The sequence below is a fragment of the Anastrepha ludens genome, chromosome X (assembly GCF_028408465.1).
Source record: "Anastrepha ludens isolate Willacy chromosome X, idAnaLude1.1, whole genome shotgun sequence".
Classification (NCBI taxonomy): domain Eukaryota; kingdom Metazoa; phylum Arthropoda; class Insecta; order Diptera; family Tephritidae; genus Anastrepha; species Anastrepha ludens.
In genome coordinates this window covers 91,561,512-91,575,668 of record NC_071503.1, presented here as the reverse complement: position 1 = coordinate 91,575,668, position 14,157 = coordinate 91,561,512, and the positions used below count along the sequence as shown (strand labels likewise).

Genomic DNA, 14,157 nt, shown 5'->3' with positions numbered 1-14,157 from the left:
GGTTTACGTGGAATGCAGAGGGACAAAACTGCACTTTGGTCTTGGAATGCATGCATCTGTGTTTCAAGCGGAGATGTATGCTGTTCTAGAAGCGATGAACTCTGTTGTGGAAAACAGATGGAGAGGCAGATCTATATGTGTTTGCAGTGACAGCCAAGCTGCTCCGTGTGGAGTTGTCGGCCTGTCTCCCCTCGAACGCGTCCACAGGTGGCGGATCAGTGAAAGCTCGACATCATGCAAGGTAAGTGGGAAATAAAATACCACTCGCGGACCAAAACAGACAAACACCTGCTTGGAAGTGCGGATAGTTCAACTATCACCATGCTAGAGTATGAGGCCAAGCAACCTACTTACCCAAAAAACTAGAATCCAGAAGCGTCTGCTTCAGGTTGAACGGCTCCCTTGTCACCGTCTGCTCTCCATGTAAAGAGCGGCTGTAGCAATCGCTTAATTGAAAAAGCTGGGGCTATAAGCCTCTGTTACCTCAGTATGCGGAGTGGAACCTTATAAAAATGGTTTTCAGAAGGGTTCATGACCTCTTCCGCCCCGTTAAAACCTGGCAGGTATCACAAAGAGCTCAAAGCGAGTAGTCATAAATGATCACATAGGTTGGGTTGAGATTCTTCTTCTTCTTAATTGGCGCGGTAACCGCTTACGCGATTCTGGCCGTGTTTAACAAAGCACGCCAGTCGTTTCTTTCTCGAGCTAACCGGCGCCAGCTCATCGTTCCATCGTCTGCGATATTCGCCGTTGCCAACGTACAAAGGTCCAAAAATTTTACGCAGAATCTTTCTCTCGAACACTCCAAGCGTCGCTTCATCGGATGTTTTGATCGTCCAAGCTTCTGCGCCATACGTTAGGACGGGCATGATGAGAGCCTTGTAGAGTGCTAGTTTTGTTCGTCGATAAAGGACTATACTGCTCAGTTGCCTACTGAGTCCAAAGTAGCACTTGTTGGCAAGAGAGATTCTACGTTTCATTTCTAGGCTGACATTGTTATCGGTGTTAATGCTGGTTCCTAAATAAACGAAGTCTTTTACAACCTCGGAATTATAATTGCCTACAGTGACGTGGGTGCCGATACGCGAGTGCGCCGGCTGTTTGTTTGAAGACGCGAGGTACTTTGTTTTGTCCTCGTTCACCACCAAACCCATTCGCTTTGCCTCTTTATCCAGTTTGGAGTAGGCAGAACTAACAGCGCGATTGTTAAGACCAATGATATCGATATCATCGGCATACGCCAAAAATTGTACGCTCTTATAAAATATTGTGCCTGAGCGATTAAGTTCCGCGGCTCGCATGAGCCTCTCCATCATCAGGTTAAAGAAGTCACACGACAGCGAGCCACCCTGTCTGAAACCTCGTTGGGTATCAAGCGACTCGGAGAGGTCCTTCCCAATTCTGACGGCGCTGCTCGTGTTGAGTAACGTCATCTTGCATAGCCGTATTAGTTTTGCGGAGATACCAAATTCAGGCATCGCGGCATACAAGTAACTCCTTTCCGTACTGTCGAATGCAGCTTTGAAATCGACGAAAAGATGGTGTGTGTCCATTCTCCTTTCATGGGCATTTTCCAAGATTTGGAGTATTGTAAATATTTGGCCGATGGTAGACTTTCCAGGTCTAAAGCCACACTGATAAGGTCCAATGAGTTGGTTGACGGTGGGTTTCAGCCTTTCACACAATACGTTCGCTAGAACCTTATAGGCGATATTTAGAAGACTAATCCCGCGGTAATTGGCACAGATTGCAGGATTGCCCTTCTTATGGATTGGGCAGAGCACACTTAAATTCCAATCGGCAGGCATGCTTTCATCCGACCATATTTTGTATAGGAGCTGATACATGCACCTTACCAGCACCTCGCCGCCATGTTTGAATAGCTCAGCCGGCTTAAACCGTGTTATTGCTATTATCACCTCGTCATGGTCGGGTCGCGGAACGACAATTCCGTCGTCAAAGATTGCGGTATCGGGATCTTCACATTCTCCGTGATATGCGCAGCTGTCACTGTTTAACAGGTTCGAGAAGTATTCCCTCCATAATTTAAGATTGCTCTGTACCTTCTGTGTGCAGTCGAACTTTCTGGTAGAACTTTCGGGCGTTGTTCCTGTTGGCCAGCATCTCAAGCTCTTCGCACTCACGTATTTCGGCCTCTCGTTTCTTCTTTCGGATAATACGTCTCTCTTCCTTTTTTAGCTCTCTGTAGCGATTCCACATGGCTCGCGTTACGCCCATCGCAGCGAGGCTCTATAGGCAGCATCTTTTCTTTCTGCGGCGGCATGACATCGCTCGTATGTTTGTTTGCATGTTAACAATAATTTTAGCCCCGTCAGTGTCGGGTCACCTGTCATCTTCGTCTAGTTCATCTAGGGGTAGACCCAGGAAACATGCTGTTTCGACGGAATGGGTCCAGAGGGAGAGTGGTGTTAGATGAGTCGGTTTTAGGGGGCATGTGAACACTAACTACTGTCGTGCGGGGTGCCTTCAAATGCCGGACATATGTTTGGTATGTCGGGGTCGATTCTGGACAGGTAGGAGTTTAACCTGCTACAATATCCAAAATGTAATTCTGCCAGTGCTACACGAGTCTCACGAGGAAGCTTTGCTTTGATGTTTGATCTCGAAAAGTCACTGACGAGTGGCGACCGCTCAGATAGTTTGACGACCGCTCTTCAGCCCAGGCGGGAGTGTCGACTGATAAATATCATCTAGTAGCGTGGAATGGCTGACTGTGTCGAAAGCCTTCTTCAGGTCCAACGCTACAATGACAGTCCTCTCGCAGGGGCGGTTTTGGTTGAGCCCGCGCTTTGTCTGGGCGTTTATGGCGGTGAGTGCGGTGGTGGTGCTATGCACTCGTCGGAAGCCATGCTAATGTGGGGCTGGGGCCGGGTGTTTCGTGAAGAGTGGTAGTAGGAGGGCTTCAAGTGTCTTCACTACTGGGGAAAGGAGAGTTATCGGCCGATAAGATTCCCCTTGGCTGGCGGACTTCCCAGGTTTCAGTAGTGGGACCACTCACCCTGCTTTTCACTTGTCAGGGAGGATGAAAGGGGCCAGGGCCAGATTGAAGACCCTTGTGAGAAATAATACTCCCAAAGGTCCCAGGTGCTTCAGCATCAGCGCGTTTAGTCCGTCAGGGCCAATGGTTTTGGATGTTTTCGATTTGTTGATGGCCCCCTGAACGTCATCACCGGAGAAAGTAAGTGGCGTGCTGTAGTTCGTCAGTTTGTGCAGCCTTCTCGTAGCACGACGCTTCGATCTGTCGGCCGGAGGATGCAGTATGAAAAGCCGGCTAAAATAGCTCGCGCATCTCTTCGGGTTCGACGAAGTGCAACCGTTGAAGGTGATGGCCACCTTGTCGTTGTGCTTCGTCGGGTTCGACAGGGACCTAACGGTGGACCAGAGCTTACTCACCCCAGAGGTGAGGTTACAGGTCTTCAGGTGCTCAACCCATTTGGTCCGCATGTGTTGGTCTACCAGTTGCCGGATCTCCAAATTGAGATCCCTTATGCGGGGATCCCCGGGATCGGCCTGGCGTAGGTGGTCACGCTCATTTGCCAATCTGGCTGCTTCGGCTGGGAAATGAGGACGGATGTCCTTAAAACTTCCAGCTGGGGTGAAGCGAGCCGCAGCAGCTGTGAGCACCTTGCGGAATGCGCGTTCGCCCGCGCGCACATCGGTGGGAATGGGAAGAGCGGCGAAGGTGTCCTCAGTAAATTCCGTGAAGCCGGCCCAATAAGCTTTTTTAAAGTTAAAGTAGGACCGGTGGTTCGCGGAAACAAAGTCGGCAGGTCTCTCAATCGAGACGATAATGGCCAAGTGGTCTGATGCAAGCGATAGCATAGGTCACCACGTTATGCTATTTATCAGACCAGCGCTAGCTATTGTTAGGTCAAGCGAGCTGCTGCAATTGCCCACTACCCTGGTGGGGGCTTCGTCGTTCACAGTGCTGAATGTCGAATCGTCTATTTGCTCTGCTAATTGCTGTCCCCTACGATCATTTGGCAGGCTTGAATGCCAAAGATCGTGATGCGCATTAAAGTCACCTACAACCAATCGGTTTTCACCTCTGATGAGCGCACCTATATCAGGGTGATATCCTGCCGGGCAGCAGGTGACAGGGAGTATATAAATGTTAAAGATTTCGAGCTAGAAATCGCCTGTCCTGACAGCTGTGCCTTGACTTTCTAAGGTATTGTCCCTGCGGTCGATTCCTTCGTCAATGAGATGATACTGGACTGTGTGGTGGACTATAAACGCTAGGCCACCACCATTGTCTCGCTCGCGATCATGTCTGTGCATGTATTAGCCATCCCTGGTGATCAGAGAGGACCTTGCGTGCAGCTTGGTTTCCTGGACCGCAGCTATCTTGATACTGTGCCGGCTCATGAAGTCAACTATCTCGTCGACCTTACTCGTGAAGAAGCTTAAAGCTTCTGGGTGATGTCGTTGTAACTCGGGGGGTGAGGGATGCATGGGGTTGCCTACGTTGGGCCTGCTGTGCAATCCGCTGTTGTTGCGGCCTGATGATGGTGGGCGGCCTCTGCAAGTGGGTCAACATTTAAATGTCTCTCAAAGAACTAAGTGTACCGGTTTATCTATCTCTGAGCCCAACTTTTTTGGCCAGGAGCCCGTTTTGGTACTCTCTACTGCAACCATCAAAGCCACGGTTAGCAAACGGGTTACTCTAACCCACAAGAGAGCTTGGCAGGCTGAGAGAGGCTACAGATGGACAAAACTGATGTTACCTGTCATGTCCGACCGACTGTCGGAGGCTGGTTGGACTGATGACGGACTACTTTCTATGGGAAAAGCAAGGTGAACATCTCAGACAGTGCACTTGGCCCAGCATGTGGAGAGCTGGATGAGATGCCGGGCCACTGCACAGTGGTCCGACCAGAAGGCGTTGGCGGACAAAATTCAAAATCTCATTTAATTAAGCTGAAAATATATATTTAGGGGTTTTAAGGAGCAGTGATGACGAATCTGACCTTAGTTTTAGCAAATTTTAAATTCATTGAATACTATAAATACATTTTTACTTCCGTAATTAGCTGGTGAATTAATTTTTACATTTTTCACAACCCCAGAGAGTACCACGTGGAGGTTTACGGTAAGGTTATTCTCTCCTAATTTTTTTTTTGTTTTTAGTTTTTTTTTATTTTTAATTTTTTTTTTAAATTTTTTTTTTTTTAATTTTTTTTTTAAGTTGTCGTTTAAGGGAAAATCAATTTTTTCAGCTAACCAAGATGCATTCTCATTTAAAACGCGACCCCAATGTCTGTTAGATCGTTCTAATTTTTCTATTAATATCTTTACAAAAATTACTAACAATCTTCAAAACCTGATCTTTCAATTCTTTCACACTATCATCATGGTATTGAAGCTTCTCAAGAACGTAATCTTGTAATTCTAACTTCTTTGACTCAAAACTTTTTTTTCTGAAGAACGCAAAAAAATAAATAACTCCTTTTTTTTCAAAACTATACGTCATTTTGATTTTATTATTACAAGCAATTCTCAGATGTTCGTTAATATTCTAATCGGCTTATGCCCGTTCCTCCAGTGACAGATAAAAATGTTATATTATTATACAATATATAATTTTATTGTATTGTATTGTATATAGTGTTATATATACATATATCATATTAATATTGTAATAATATTAAAAAAAATTTTGTTTTTTTAATAAAATTTTTTTTTTTTAGTTGTCTCTTAATGCTGATGGGGCCTGTGATGTCTTTTTCTGTCTTTTACACAAAATTGCATAAGCCATATGTAACGTTTTGCCTGTGGGTAAATGCACAAAAGCTACATTATTTTTAATTTGCGCAACTTTGCGCAACAGGTTTCAGTTTGAGATCATAGCTGAAATATGTGGCTACATCACTCATGTTGATTTCAAGTGGACCACTCGAAAAAATGATCTTTAAAAAAAAAATTTGAAATTTCAAAAAAAAAAAAATGGATTTTGTACCACAACTTAAGAGAATTATTACTGTTTCCATTAATATATTCAATTATCTTTTTTTTTCAATGTTTGGTTAACAATCAAATGGTAATATTTATTTGCAGACATGAAAATGAAACTCTTGTATGAAGTACGATTTGCATACAATTTCATGTTTAAAGTCAAAAAACTAAAATGAAAAATTTTTTTAATTAAGTAATATTTTCAGGAAATCTGCCTTGAATATTTAAGAAAACATCTGCATTTTCAAATTTTTATTTCAAAAATGTTGAAAAATTGAATTTTGTCCGGCCGCCGGACCACTGTGCACTGTGGCACTGATGTGTAGATGCGACCACCTTGGCTCCTTGGCACCACAAGATCTACTCAGATTTCTTTGGATATCGGGTAGATTTAAAGAACATTAAAAGGGAATCAAGGTGTAGTACAATGGACTTAATTCATGTTTGACTGCTGCACTTGCTAGTTGTTCACACAACAAAAAAACAAAAAGCCCTTGATGTAAATAAATCGTTTACAAAGTTAAATTCTTATGTGGATATTTTGAAATAATTTGGTAATGCACTTAATATCAATGCAATTTAGTTAATTAGATACTTGAAATTTCACATTCATGAGAAATAATCCATTTCCGCATGCAAAATACCGACGGCAAATAACACTGCCCTGCAAATTTCAATTTTTCTGATGCGAATAAGATGTGACCTAGTGTTCCCGAAGGGAATTTTCGCGCTGAGCACGAATCCGAGTTCAAAAATTTTCCATCTCGTCAGGTTTTAAAAAAAAAAGGGGGTTGAAACCCCTAAAAATAGTGTATTTGGCCATTTTTCAAAAATTGTGGAGCAAAACCCTGACGTGCTACGATCTTCGTTATTGTCAGTAATTGAAGGTTGAACTTTGCTCTTTGAAATAAGCCCAACCCCAAATTGTTCGCATGCACTCTTAGAGTAGGGGGTGTACTTATGTCTACGGGGGTAGGGAAAAAAATGAACATAGGAACTTATCTACACCCAAGATTAGATATAATGAAAAGTGCAATAGGGCATTAAAGGGAACCATTTTTTTCTTAAACACAACTTAATATTTCTATTTTCTCAATATTCCGAGCTTCAATTTCTTTTTATTAAAGTTAAAAATCTTTTTAGGGAAATTTCACTCCCTGAGTAAATGTTTGATAGTTATTTTATTAACAAAGAAATAAACATTAGGTTTTTAAAATTTAATTGTCTATTTAGTAAAATACACTACGCAGAGAAAAATGAAACTCCAATTTAAAAAACTTTTATGACGTGATAAGAAAAACCGGCGATACACGGGTACTTTTTTATGTATTTTATCAGGTGTGCGGTCGTGTGTCAGACGATGTATTAGATTTGAAAATTTGAATTTGATTTTTTTTATTTCTTTTTAAATGGAATGCTTGACTTCAGATTTGTAATCAGCGACACTAAATACCTTAGGAACGCTGCACTTTTCATTATATCTTATCTTGGGTGTAGATAAGACATAAGACATAAGTACACCCCCTACTCTAAGGGTGCATCCGAACAATTTGGGTTTGGGCTTATTTCAAAGAGCAAAGTTCAACCTTCAATTACTGACAATAACGAAGATCGTAGCACGTTAGGGTTCTGCTCCACAATTTTTGAAAAATGGCCAAATACGCTATTTTTTGGGGGTTTCAACCCCCTTTTTCTCGAAAACCTGACGTGATGGAAAATTTTTGAACCCGGATTCGTGCTTAGCGCGAAAATTCCCTTCGGGATCACTTGGCCCCATCTTATTCGCAAAACCGATGCAGGGCAGTGTAAGCTAAAAGAAAAATGTACGAGTATGATGTTATTTTATTTGGGCTAACACCAAATCATGGCTTTTTAAATTTCAATGCAAACTCTACAGGGTGAACGATATGAAGTGTTACTAACTTCACACCGCTTGTATCTGTAAAACAGCTCAAGACATCAACGTCAAAATTGTTCTAATGACAGTTCAATATATTGTTTATAAGCCATCAAAAGCATTTGCGTCTCAGTTTTGTTGAATTTTTTTTTTCTGTGATGGAATTCAAACGTAATAGTGTGATTGCGTTATATTTGGCTGGAAAATCACAACCAGCCATTGTTCGTGAGCTCAGTCACCTCAAAGTGAATCAAATGTTTGTGTATCGCACTATAAAACGTAACAATGATACTGGTAGCATTCCAAAACGCTATGGAAGGGGACCAAAAAAAAACCGCAAGAAGGCCAGAAATGGGTCGGAAAGTGAAGGCTCGACTTGAACGAAATCCACGTCGAAGTGGAAGAAAAAGGGCCAAAGAACAGAAAATATCGCAAGACAGCATTCGACGCATATCGAAAAATGAGCTCAAGGTCAAAGCTTACAAGTTCCAAAAAGCACACGATCTTTCACCAGAGAAAAAAAAAAATAGTTCGGTGCGAAAGAGCAAAAGAGTTGTTGCGCTTGCACCAACGTGGCGAATTTCCTAACATTGTGTTTTCTGATGACAAAATTTCCCAATTGAGCAGTTCATAAACACTCAAAACGATCGTGTTTACTTGACCGAACGCTCATACGAGAATTTGAGCCTACGTATGGCCACTCGAAGCAATTTCCCATCGCAAGTAATGGCTTGGGCCGCAGTGACCGCTGATGGACGCTCTACAATCGATGTCAACGTGAATCAATTATCGGGAAAATGATTTAGAAGCTGCTTTAGAGGATTCGTCTCATAAAGCTCGTGTGAACCAAGAATGGTTAAAAAATCATGTTCCACACTTTATTTCGTCCACACAGTCGAGAGCAAGGTGAGGACTAAAAAATATGTCAGTATGGATGCGCTGAAAAAAGCGATTATACAAGAATGAGCCAAAATACCTCAAGATCACATTCGTGCAGCATGCAACTCATTTTTTGACTGTTTAAAGGCTGTAGCCAAGGCAAAAGGTGGTCATATCGAGCTAAAGTGAATATATGTTAAAATTTTAATCATTTTGGAACAATTTTCTCTTTGAAATCAATAAAAACTAATTTCACACAAAAAAGTTATGGTGTTTTGAATAGGCAACATTTCATATCGTTCACCCTGCATATTTAATTCTGGTAAATACGCTCCGCTATATTAACTCTCTTATGTTAACTTTTTCAATGCCGTGGTGAAATAATAAAAATTTCTTAGCCGCGTTTTGTTAATAGCATTTGACAGATAACCTGCCCATTCGTTTCTGAGCCTTCTCTATGAATTTACGTTCTCTGCAGTTAGCATAAAATGTGCGGGAGCATCACAAATCGCCGTGATGATGAAGTGAGGAATTGACACACACAGGAGTTTTTATGCATCGATTGAGTGTATGGCCAAGTAGTAGCGCGTAGTATTAGGATAGAACTGTCTTACTTTTGTAGTATACCACGACACTTCAATTTTCTCAGGCAAGTGGTAGAGATCAAAGATTAATAGAATCACTCCAGAAGGTATAGGCCCTTATTATGAGCAACATTCGATCTTCGATTGTAGTCGAAAGTGCTGATCGAACGAATATTCATTTAGTATTATGGTGCTCATTCGCTGAAGAATAGGACTATTGTGAATTTCGATCGCTCGATGCATTTATAATAGATAATTTTTTCTCAGCTGATACAGCAAATAAAAATAAAAGAAAAAGCGGTTGTATTAAAATTCTTTTTTAACAACATTTGTAAAAGTTAAAAAAAGTATTTTTTGTGAAAACGAGTACAACGGAGTTGTGGTTCGACGATTCATCTCATTGCGAATAATGTAAATTTTAGGTTTGTGATCATACAATGAAAATAACTTATATAAATGCGAAAAATTCAGGAGCTACTCATGATTATATGGCTTTCAACATGTCGCCATTGAAAGCCCATTTAGAAGAGCAACATCTCAATGGCCGTCGCAATACTTAGCTCCTCGGTATGTAATAAACACCAATTGAAATTCCGTTTTTAATAATTTTTGTCTGTCTCAGGTGATGACGCTCTAAAACCATATTTAATGACGGCGTTCAGAAACTCTGAGGAAGGGTCTCCACAAAGGACATACAACAAACAACATGCTAAAGCGAGAAGTATCATTGAGAGAACAATGGGAGTCTTGAAAAACCGATTTAGATGTTTGTTGCAGGCAAGAGCTCTCCACTATTCTCCAAAAAAAGCAACACAAATTATTAATGTGTGGGTAGCTTTGCACAACATTTGTCTGCTTTACAATATTCAACTTCCGGATGAAGAGTTATCCGATGATGCTGGAAATATTGAAGTGGAGTCAAATAGCGGAGAAGCAGAAAACATAAGAAATGAAATTCTTAGAATATTATGGAAAAAACTAAAAAGTTTTAAATAAAAACCTTTACGCTATAGTTTCTTATTTATTATTGTTATAAATTTTCCTTATTCAAATATTCGTCATTCAGCAGCCCGGACCTGCCAAGGGAAAATAAAAATGTATTTCTACAAACATCACAAAAAACCCATTATTAACCTTAATCCATTTTGCTGCCGTTCTAACTGGTGGTCCCAATCAATTCAGCTCCGTTGTAAGCTCCTCCCATTTTTTTGCTGCTTGAACTTTTGTGTAAATCCCTTTTGCGAATTGTGGATTTTCTTCCATTAATGCAATCAGCCTTTCTAATTGCTGTTTGGTACTCACGACTTTCGACCTGCATAAAATTAACAAATTTAGTATATGTTTATTATTTGGTTACTATAAAATAATAAATAATCGCAAACAACTTACATTTTAACTAATTTTCCCACAATACGCTACACAATCGAAAGCAAAATTGCATTCAACTCTAAATTCGGTAAACAACGAAAATTTCGATAGAGTTGCACCGCTCATAATACCAAATTGACATTCGATTTTCGATCTTCGACAACCAGCGAATATTGAAGATTGAATCTAACTCATAATAGGGGCCATAGATTTGCCGTCAATGAATTTAAGAAACTTATATACTTAAGTAAGTTCCTGATCCTTTAAATTGTCATTTAGACATGTCAGGACTAACATTTTTAAGTGACTTGTGAACAGCAAAGCAGGAATATTTGCTGTGGGATTTGGAAGTATCAAGTGCACTTGCAGTTAAATATTTGGGGTTTTCTTTTATCACTGCCGGCAGTACTGAAAGCAACTCTTTCGTAATTGTTTGTGCTTTCTTTCTTTTCCGTTGAGAGCTTACCGAAAGCAATGCAAACCGGTAATCCCCGAGAGGAGAAGCATTATTCTGCAAGGTGACAAACAATATAAGACCGTAAAAAACAAAACGATGTACGAAACGAGATAAGAAAAGAAAAACTGCTATGAACTCAGATTGTAACCACTAGACTGTGAAAAAAAGCACAACCAACCGCCAAGAGTGCTAGTCGATGACTAAGTAATATATTAACAAGAATGATAGAAAGAAGATTGCGCCCATCAGAGCGTACGTGACGTCACGTTTGATGAGTTGTGCAGTATTGCCAACCATTTACTCTTCGCAATAAATTTAGTGCTTTTTATACCGAAAATGCGAAAATTTTGAAGTTTCGTGTTTGTTTCCTTTTTTTAATTTAAAGCTACCGAAACTTTAGGTTAAAAAAACTGTATTATTATACAAAAGAAGTTTAAAAAAGGCCACTCTGAGAAGATTTTAGTGCTAATGAAAATTAGTTGATTCTTATTAAATTTAGTATTTTGAAAAAATTGTGGGAAAAATGTTAAATATTTTGCAAATCATATTAAATTGTTCAACCAAGTCGTGGATCTACACATTTTATAGTGTCTAATATTGTTGCACAGCCGCTGATAAGATTGAACAATGTGTGAATGTGGACTTTAATAGTGCTGATGGAGTTGCGCCAGGAGAAGTGCCTTGAACGGATGGTGCCACTGGATGGATGGCGGAGGCAGTGTACTCAGTCCGTGGCTCGGTGCTCAGTTACTATTCCTATTATTATTAGTTGGTTCTTATAAAATTTGATATTTTGAAAGTGTGAATTTAATTGTTTGCTCCTTTTAAGGTTATGCAAGAATATTAAATGTCCCTCTCTCAACTCTTCTTAAGATTGAAAACCTTTTTACACATTTTAAAAAGCCTTTGAATTTATTGAATGCGAATTAAAACCATAGAGGTGTAATCGTTTCTTCCGGTCATCAATTCTTAGTGAGACACAGGACATTAAGAGTTATATTCATTGTAAAAATAAACAACAAAATACCAAAAAATACTAAAGAAACCATACTGACATTTTTACAAAAAGAGTACCTTATCTAGTTACATAACTTCAAATATAGCAAAAAAAGTCGTTCCCTTAACAAAAGAGTCTCGCTTAACAAAAAAAAAACTCATAAATTAAATTATACATAAGCATAACACATTTATTTAAAAAATCGCACATTTTAAAGACAATTCGTCACGCATACAAAGTTCTTTAAGTGATTCAATAAAAATTTGTTGGGTTATTTTCTTTGAATGGGCATTTTAGTGCGTTTTTATATCCAAAGCTAGGCAACACTGCAGTAGCGAGAGAGAGATTTGACTGCCGAAAGCAGAAGAACACCAACAACACCTGCAATCGCGGGCAATGCCACCAGATGTTAAAAAAAGTAAAGCTAAATAAAACTGAGTGAATTATTTAAATAATTATTAAAAAATGTATATTTTACAAAATTATAAACATGACATTTTAATTAGAACAGCTAGAAAAATGTCATGAAGGAAGAACTAAAACTCCGAGACAAAAAATAATAAAAATAACAAAAAAAAAAAATGCTAAATCAAGTTACGAAAATGGTAATCTGGCCATACTGGAGCTAAACTCACGTAACTAGTTGTCAAATTCGCTGAGCGCAAAGTAACGGGACCACGATAGGCGCCATCTCCTTATTCTCTCCATCGTGATATATTAATACAATGGAAGTAGACGTGTCATAATCAGGGTGACCAGATGTAAGAAGTTAAAATATTAAACTATTATAAATTAAACTATAATATTATTCTATTGTATAATAAAACTATATATTCTGACAAATCGGGTGCTGCTCCGAACACCCTTAGTATAGATTAAAGTCTTATAAATGAGTGACTAAACCACTTTGGAAAAAAATGCACAGCGATTAGTGAAACTCCTCCAATCGGCACGATGATTCATCATATGCATAGCAAAAGCGAGTATAACACTAATGCGCTTCCAAATTAGTTTTTTAACAAGAATGCATCATCAAAAAAGCTCTTAGAGATTTACTATTTATCGATTGATTGATCAATTTCCGGGCACTTAAAAATATAAAAACAAAACCACGTGATCATACTAAAGTGAAATATGATTAAGAAACCTTGACACCCACATCATAATTCGTTTGATGGAAGAACTCAGCAAAGAATCAACAACATAATAGTTAGTGTAGATAGAAGATCCAAGCTTACAAAATGCTAAACAAAAGCATTTTTAATGTTTAAATGCAAACGATTCCTACTACACCAAGCTATAAATGTAACAGCTTATAAATATATGTATGGTTTGCCATTTTGACATTCAGAGTAACATCAAGTAACTGAGAATAGTTTTTTTACAGGTATATGAGTAACGTTTTTGCAAATTCTGATCCATAAACCGTGAAAAATTGAGATGCAAAATTTTCAAAAAAAAGTTTTTATTAAGGCGCACAGAAAACTTTAAAACCCAGTTATGCAGCTCGATTCCCCATTCCCGAAACCGAAAACAGGCTATACCTATTTTTACACTAAGATTAATGGTGTTATGTAAAGGGTTTTCCAATAACAGGTGTTATCTATCGCTATCGAGAGATGATTAACGTTTTTTATGGCCGGAATTGGATGGTATTGATCTGGATAGCGTTTGTTTTCAACAAGACGGCGCTACGTGCCACACAAGCAACGAATCCATTGATCTTTTACGGGAAAAGTTTCCGGACCGTTTTATCTCTCGAAGAGGTGATCACAATTGGCCACCGATATCTTGTGATTTAACACCTTGTGACTTTTTTCTTTGAGGCCACGTAAAAGCGAAGGTCTACGCTAACAGCCCAGGGTCGATTCAAGACCTCAAAGATGGGTTTCGTGAGGATATTGAAGACATAGGGCAGTCACTTTGCAAATCGGTTATGGAAAATTTCATGAAAAGGATATGTTGGTGTCCATTTGCCTGATGTCTTTATAATGAAATA

General features: G+C 39.5%; 1 protein-coding gene across 1 annotated transcript in view; it reads left to right on the top strand.

The window, feature by feature from the left end:
* The first annotated feature begins 234 nt into the window (after positions 1-234).
* Positions 235-14,157, top strand: part of LOC128870344 (uncharacterized) — a 32,912-nt gene continuing 18,989 nt past the window's right edge. Inside the window, exon 1 of the mRNA XM_054112956.1 lies at positions 235-241. Coding sequence (XP_053968931.1) covers positions 235-241 — 7 coding nt within the window. The remainder of the gene's footprint in view (positions 242-14,157) is intronic.